The sequence below is a fragment of the Charadrius vociferus genome, unplaced genomic scaffold (genome assembly GCF_000708025.1).
Source record: "Charadrius vociferus isolate BGI_N301 unplaced genomic scaffold, ASM70802v2 scaffold266, whole genome shotgun sequence".
Classification (NCBI taxonomy): Eukaryota; Metazoa; Chordata; class Aves; order Charadriiformes; family Charadriidae; genus Charadrius; species Charadrius vociferus.
The window spans coordinates 2,356,997-2,364,419 of NW_009649114.1; the positions used below are offsets into that span (position 1 = coordinate 2,356,997).

A 7,423-nucleotide genomic window follows, 5' to 3' on the forward strand; every position below is an offset into this window, starting at 1 on the left:
GAAGCATGGCCCCCGCCACTGGCTTGGTCTTTGCAGACGCTTTCAAAGGCAGGTCAAACAGGCAGCACCGCAAACACACCAAGAGCCTTCCACCTTCAGGCACCTCACCAGAGATCCCTTCTGCTTCTGCTCTTCCTTACGTGACAGCAAAGGAGAAAGATTCCATTTGGGGAAGAGAGCCGGCACTCAGAACGACCCTGATTCATGACTTTAAGGGTGCAAGGGGTTCCTACACCGACTCATCTACTGAAACAAATAGGAAGGAAAGAAATCCATTATGATCCTTGGAGAGCCAGTTTCCAGAGGGATAACCAACCCTGCTTCACTTTCTCTGTACTCCTTACCCTGCAGGGAAAAACTGCCCAGTCATTTCTGAGCAGATCTGCCTCATTCAGTTACTGACGCCACGGTGCAGCCCAGCACGCAGTTCCCTTTCTTGTGTGACTTGAAGGATGGTTATAGGAAGTCACACAGCCCCACGCAGTTAGGGATCTGGTTCCTTCGTCATTTCAGAGACATGTTGTCTCTGCTCTTTTCTCTCCCAACCACATCTCCTCTCTTCCTCTGCAGGCACTGCCTATGTGCTGTCATGTTACTTCACCAACTGGGCCCAGTATAGGCCTGGCCTGGGAAAATTCATGCCTGACAACATCGACCCGTGCCTGTGCGACCATCTGATCTACGCCTTTGCTGGCATGTCCAACAATGAGATCACAACTTACGAATGGAACGACGAGACCCTTTACAAATCCTTCAACGGCTTGAAGAACCAGTACGTACCAAGAGCAAAGGGCATCACTTATTCTGCCTCTCAGGTCGTCCCAGCATCTCTTCTCCACACAGTGGCAGCACAACTCAGAGTTGCGGGACGCCGGAGGAGAAGAGGCAGATAGTGATGGAGGGAAAAGGGAGAGCAGGGCAGGGCAGACTGCCAGCACCAGTCCTTTGAGGATGGGGACAGTGACTCAGTGCGCTGAGGACTTGCTCTTCGGAATTCACATCAAGAGATCATGGCCTACAAAGACAACTACACCAGATGTTTTCAAGAAACGCAAGAACCCTGTTGTTTCAATTGGTGTCTTGGTTAATGTTAGAAATTGGAGAGACTAAACCATTCCTTGTAGTGAAACATGTTCCTGTCCCTCCTTTTGCAGAAACAGAAACCTGAAGACTCTGCTGTCTATTGGAGGATGGAATTTCGGGTCAGACAAGTAAGTTCAAAACATCTCCTTCCCATAACAGCACACCCTGGAAAGGGAGGGAAAAGGGGGAAGAGTCACTAACCAAAGCCCAACTCGGTCCTGCTCTGCTTCCATAGGTTCTCCACAATGGTTTCCACGCCCCAGAACCGCCAGACCTTCATCAAGTCCGTCATCAAGTTCCTGCGCCAGTACCAATTTGATGGGCTTGACCTTGACTGGGAATACCCCGGCTCCAGGGGCAGCCCACCCCAGGACAAGGGTCTCTTCACTGTCCTCGTTAAGGTAGGCTGAAACAAAAGGTGTTGCTTGAGCCCGCTGCTCTGCACAGCTCTGGCTGCAAAGCCTCATGCCAGAGTCCACAGTGAGACCTGTTTCTTGGCATGCCTCAGGAAATGCTGGCAGCATTTGAGCAGGAAGCCAAACAGGTCAACAAGCCCCGTCTCATGGTCACTGCTGCTGTTGCTGCTGGAGTTTCCACCATTCAGGCTGGCTACGAGATTCCTGAGCTTGGGAAGTGAGTAGCAAACTCTCAGGTATTGTTTCTGTCCCCCAAGTGATCATCCTTTAAGCACTTAAGGGAAACTCTGCCGTTATCTGGCAGAAACCAACCTCATTGCGTGTGGGGTCCCTACTGCTTGCCTAGGCAAGAAGGCTACGAGAGTGGTGCTTGTTTGGTGGGAAAGGGGACACCTCAGGAAGGCAAGCGCAACCACAGGCTGGCGCCAGCCACTCAGTGCCACCAGGGAACATCTCTCCATTCCCGCAATACCAGCGCAATTCACACTCTGCCTTCACCTCTGCCTCCCTCCCCTGGCAGAGAGAATCAGCTCCAGCACTTAAAAGGCCAGCTTGAAACAAGTCTGGGAGAGCCCAGATTTGCAGAAAGTGGGGACATGGCCAGGGATGTGGTGGGGTAAATGGCCAGCGCTATAGGAACAATCAGGTCTGGGTGACTGAACAGGCCAGGAGATAGACGCAAGCAATGTTCTCCACAGGTACTTGGACTACATCCACGTGATGACTTATGACTTCCACGGCTCCTGGGATAGAAACACTGGGGAGAACAGCCCTCTGTACAAAGGCCCAGCTGACACCGGGGACTACGTCTACTTCAATGTTGTGAGTATATTTTGCAAGCCTGTGTCACAAATCTCAGTTCTGTGACCACACCAGTGATGAGAAGCTTAGAAATCTGTCGTTCTGCCTACAAATCCTGGTAAAGACTTGAACAGTAAAGTTTTCTTATAGGATTATGCTATGAATTATTGGAAGAGCAATGGTGCCCCAGCAGAGAAACTAGTTGTTGGATTTCCAGCATACGGAAATACCTTCACACTGCAAAACCCATCTGACAATGGTCTTGGTGCACCAGCATCAGGCCCTGGGCCAGCTGGACCTTACACACAGGAGGCCGGGACACTGGCTTACTATGAGGTATGTATATTCTAATCACCTCAGTTTTTCAAATCATTTTAAGGAAGACAACCACGGAGCTTTCTAAATGGCTACCTCAGACACAAAACTGTCGACAGAATTGCAGAAAAGCAAATTAAAATAGTAGAGAGAATGTGCACCTGAAAATAAACGTATTATTCATAAACTGAGTGTTACTATGCAGTTTAGCAGCAATGGTTTGATATAGACAAATAGGCCTTTCTGAAATATAAAGATGATCCCTCCAGTACAATAAGAGAAATTACTAATATTATTTTTAGTGTCCAAAAGGCAAGGTGTAGGAAGGGGACGTTATACTTGATCTTTTCCCAGTATAATCTTATGTGTCCAAATAAGCCTTGGAAGTTCTTGAGCTCATTTCACGAAACTTAAGAAAAAATTACTTATTCTCGGGACCAGATAAATGACATAAAACTAGAGAATAAAGTCAAGGTAATGGCAGAGCACGGACTTTTCCATCTTTGTATGATATTCAATAAAATTCCACCTCTTGGTCCTTCTCCCTAGATCTGCACTCTCTTGAATTCTGGAGCCACCGAGGTTTGGGATACCCCCCAGGACGTGCCCTACACTTACAAAGGCAAGGAATGGGTTGGCTATGACAACATCAAGAGCTACAAGATCAAGGTACGATGGGATGTGTGGTTGTGCTACAAATAAGGCAGGAGGCCCTCTGCAGTCTCAGGTCCCAGGACTAATCGGGATCTCTCCCCTGGCACTGAACAGGTTGACTGGCTGAAGAAGAACAATTTTGGAGGTGCTATGGTCTGGGCTCTTGATCTGGATGACTTCACTGGCACTTTCTGCAAGGAAGGCAAATATCCCCTGATCACCACCCTGAAGAACGGACTTGGTCTGCAAAACAGCGGTGAGTAGCTTGGGTAGCCCCTGCTTCTCCAAGGTGACTCCTGAGTTCACTGCTGATGCAGGGCTTGAGAGACCCACAAACCTTTCTCTCTGGAGCCTTGGTGGAGAAAGACTTTCTGTGGAAGCCACAACCAGCGATTGCCCTGGGTATGGGGGGAACACCCTTTAACAGCTGACCCCACCACTAAAGGGCCTAGGGAGGGAGGGGAGGGCTGAGAGGCTGTCTACACAGAAGTGAGCCCTTTCCTGCTTTTCTTTTAGACTGCGTGTCCCCGCCTCAGCCCAATCCTCCCATCACTGAAGCTCCTAACCAGGGAAGTGGCAGTGGGAGCGGGGGCTCAGGTGGTGGCTCTGGTGGGAGCGGTTTCTGTGCTGGCAAGGCCAACGGCATCTACGCAGATCCAACCAACAAGAGCAACTTCTACAACTGCGTTAATGGTGAAACCTTCATGCAGACCTGCCAGAACGGTCTCGTCTTTGATCCCAGCTGCTCCTGCTGCAACTGGCCATGAAGATACAAATCCTATTACCCCAAACAGACCCCTCTGATCTAATTGCACAGAATAAGAATGATTAAATAAAGTGTTCTGCAAAAGCAACAATCCTCACTGTTTCTACTCGTCTCGATCTTACTATTTTGATGCTCCCTGATTCTCTCATGATACTTACATTTGTGCTCGGGGAAGGGCCTGAATGCACAGCCTGGACTTAATTTTGGTGGGGTATTTTCCAGGGATTTCTTGCTGCCCTACCTGGACAGCCGGGCACAGGGAAAAAGACAGAGAGCAGACAATGGGGCAGACTGGGCTGTGCCACAAGAGAGATCACAGAGAAGCACACTAACAGCCCAACCTATAGAGTGCTTCCCCAGAGACCTCTCCAGTACTGACTTACAGCATGAGGACAGCATCTCCTGGGAGTGGGAGCCAGCACAGCACAATCCACAGGGACATTATTAATCCTTTTCTTTTCACTGCACCCTTCAGGGACTGCCATTGCCAGCATTCCCTTTGGCACCCCTAGGTCCGTGTCTATAGCAACTGGAGTACACACACATCCTCACGTCTTGCAGGGCAGCATGGCAGCAGTGTGGGAGCTGAGAGGTGAGCTGTGCGAGGTGCGTGAACCGGGGGGGCTGTGGGCACCAGGGCTTTCCTTGCCACTGAGAAGCTGCGTGACATCAGACTTCCCCAGCAACCTTCCCCACAACTGGGGTGCTAGGTTACTCTGTGCTGAGGCTGGGGAAAAAGAAGCCTTTATGGCAGGAGCGAAGAGGCATCCAAAAGGCAGACCCCTCACAAATATCCAGGGTCATGGGAAATTCCCACCTGGGGGAGAAGGGGGCCGTTGGCCTCAGGTAGAGAGCAGCAGACACTTAGGAAGGTAAAAAAGCAGCAAATGGTCACCTCCGCATGGGTTTAGCACACTGGTGGCACTCCCCTCTCCTGGTCTCACAGATGTGCAGAAGCGGATCTCATTTGGATCATGTCAAGAGCGGAAAATGTTCCCTCTCCACCATGCCCCAGACAGGCTGGGAATTCAGCTGATAGCCATCAGGGGAGACCCTTCACTTGGGCCAGGCTGTTACCTGAGTCAAGAGGTAAGTTGTTCAGTTTTTGTGCTCAGAGCTTTTCCTTCAAAGAACACACTCTGTACAGCAACAATAGGACCATGGCCAGACAGTCACAGAGCCCCCACACCTGCCCTGCAAACCAATTGTACAAGGTCTCCACATATGCCTAGAAAAAGAAATTCCCCTCCCCTTCCAAATGTACCAGTCCTGAAAGCTTCAGCTGCCCTAGTGCTCTACATTAGTGAGTAATTAGAGGAATTTGTAGGAATAACGTCTGCTGCTCATGTACTTCTGCCCTTCCCCTGGTGCAAATGGTGTCTTAAAAATGTCAGTAAGACACTTCTGCTTTTGAATCGCAGAGAAGCAGCCTCATATACTCTTTGGAAAACAAACCACTGAGCAAGAAAGGCTATGTGATAGGAGCGAGAACAGCCCAGCGTTTCGTACCAGAGCCACAGGTAAGAAAAGCACACTTCAAAGAGCTGCAGCTTTGCTAGAATTTGTAGGCTGTTCCCGACATAGACTATCAATCACATTTGCTGGGGCTGCCTCCAGCTTACATATAGTCTCCTTACAGATAGTCTAGTGGGAGGTGTTGAGCCTAGAGACCAATGACTGACCATATGAGCTCTGGCAACATGGACATATGCATTTGTACATACACATTCCTTTGTGTCACATACACATACGTAAATATACATATTGAGGCAAAATCAGGGAGGGAGCTCAGCTATACTACCTTATCAAACATGGTATGTTTTCTTGTCCAACTTCTCTAGAATAACAATGTATTAGGAGAGATATCCCTAATATATGGAGACACACAGGAGAGACACTGGGTAAGGAGTAGCAATTGCACAACTGACTTGTTCTGATCTTTTTACCCTCTCAGAGTAGCCAAAGCATACATTGAACAGCAGGTCTGTAATGCCCAGCTGGCTGCTGATCAGAGCATGTAGGAAACGTTTGCAGAACAAAGCCTTCCATACAGAAATTTTCTCTCTTGCAGGCTGTGACTCCCAGCCCAGCAACATACCAGTCATTCTGGAAGAAAGAAAGAAAATGCCAGCCTGCCTATGCTCCATTTTCCATTAAGACACCACGATTTCCAGATAAGCCTTCAGATAAAGAGTTTTTCCCTGGGTAATGTAATTCATTTTCTTACACTTTTAATAACAAGCAGGAGTACTAGCAGAGAGAAATATTAAGGCACAAATGGGAGATAGGTAACTGAGTTCCCAGTAATGCTTTTTTCTCTTCAAAAAGCTCCCCTGCTTTAGTCTTTAACTTAGCATGATGACTAGAATACCACAACATGCATGTCTCCCATAGATCGAGATAGGGCTCATAAATTCTGGTATTACAAACATCGTAACCAGCTCCACAAATGAGGCCTGTTTTCTTTAGGCCTGGAACTTACGAAGCAGACAAGCGATTACACAAAAAAATCACTTGGCCAATGAAGTTTGGGTCTCCAGACTGGTCTTTAGTGCCGATGCCAGCAAAGAGGATGATAAAAATGGAGGTACAGAAGGTAAGGACAGGGATAAGGGGATGTCATTCCTGGCTTAAAGTTTCTGACAAAGGAAATTATACAATTACTTCAATGCATTTGCACTATGTTTTGGCATCCTTTCCTCACTAGCCTGTTGTGTATGTGACTCTACTAGCCTGGGGCACAAGATACAAAGTGATTTTCTATCAGAAAACGCTGGTTTGCAAAAACAGTTACAGTCCTTCAAAACAAAACTTCTATTAAGAAATTTGCTCTGGAAGTTTCCATCCACAAAGTGAGAGAACCAGAGCACAGACTTCCCCGTGGAGCTCTGCTGGAAAGAAAACCTTTCCGATTTAAAACATAGGTTAAGGTTCTCGACACCATCTCACGTCTTCCTGCACTTTTCTGAAGCAATTTCCATTGGTAATGTCTAACAGATAGTAGTTGTCTTTTAGCTGACCATAGACAGAGAATTCAGGAAACACCGGGACCGAGTGGCCTACCTGAGTTTATACTACACCTGAGGAGCCAGAGCTGCCGCCATACGTCCTCCCCTCCAGTGGGGCCGCTCAGGCCTCACCTCCACTTCCCACCCACTCGAAAAGACATTCATCTGCACTACCCCACCTCTCCAAATAAACACATTTTTAAAAGAGGTATTTCTTGCCACTAGTTGTGCTTACCTTCTATCACACATGGGGTCTGCTGCCTCTGTGGGTGTTTGGGAGCTGCCGGGGCCCACATACAGCACTCCTCAGCCCCTCATCCCAGGTGATCCTGGCGGCCATTTTCTCTGGGTTGCCATGGAAACACCTCACCTAATGGCCC

The 7,423-nt window shown here is 48.4% G+C and overlaps 2 protein-coding genes across 3 annotated transcripts in view; both read left to right on the forward strand.

Annotated features, from left to right (window-relative positions):
• The window catches only part of LOC104289309 (acidic mammalian chitinase-like), a 7,926-nt gene extending 3,890 nt beyond the window's left edge, over positions 1-4,036 (forward strand). The window contains exons 3-11 of one of the 2 annotated variants that reach the window (XM_009888236.1): positions 571-772; positions 1,155-1,211; positions 1,319-1,484; positions 1,592-1,716; positions 2,198-2,321; positions 2,451-2,636; positions 3,165-3,284; positions 3,384-3,525; positions 3,786-4,036. In XM_009888236.1, coding sequence (XP_009886538.1) covers positions 571-772; positions 1,155-1,211; positions 1,319-1,484; positions 1,592-1,716; positions 2,198-2,321; positions 2,451-2,636; positions 3,165-3,284; positions 3,384-3,525; positions 3,786-4,036 — 1,373 coding nt within the window. The remainder of the gene's footprint in view (positions 1-570; positions 773-1,154; positions 1,212-1,318; positions 1,485-1,591; positions 1,717-2,197; positions 2,322-2,450; positions 2,637-3,164; positions 3,285-3,383; positions 3,526-3,785) is intronic. The other variant, XM_009888235.1, reaches the window with a different exon arrangement.
• A 566-nt stretch (positions 4,037-4,602) lies between these two features.
• PIFO (primary cilia formation) lies at positions 4,603-7,119 on the forward strand. The gene is made up of 6 exons (XM_009888303.1): positions 4,603-4,627; positions 4,982-5,124; positions 5,457-5,555; positions 6,107-6,240; positions 6,505-6,631; positions 7,051-7,119. The coding sequence occupies exons 1-6, from the start codon at positions 4,603-4,605 to the stop codon at positions 7,117-7,119; spliced, it is 597 nt and encodes a 198-aa protein (XP_009886605.1).
• Positions 7,120-7,423: the final 304 nt, after the last annotated feature.

Bases quoted from the DNA above. Each gene is read 5' to 3' on its own strand.
- PIFO (XM_009888303.1), top strand. From the start codon at position 4,603: ATGGCAGCAGTGTGGGAGCTGAGAG. The intron at 4,628-4,981 runs GTGAGCTGTGCG...CTGGTCTCACAG, and splicing joins AGCAGTGTGGGAGCTGAGAG to ATGTGCAGAAGCGGATCTCA. The intron at 5,556-6,106 runs GTAAGAAAAGCA...TCTCTCTTGCAG, and splicing joins GTTTCGTACCAGAGCCACAG to GCTGTGACTCCCAGCCCAGC.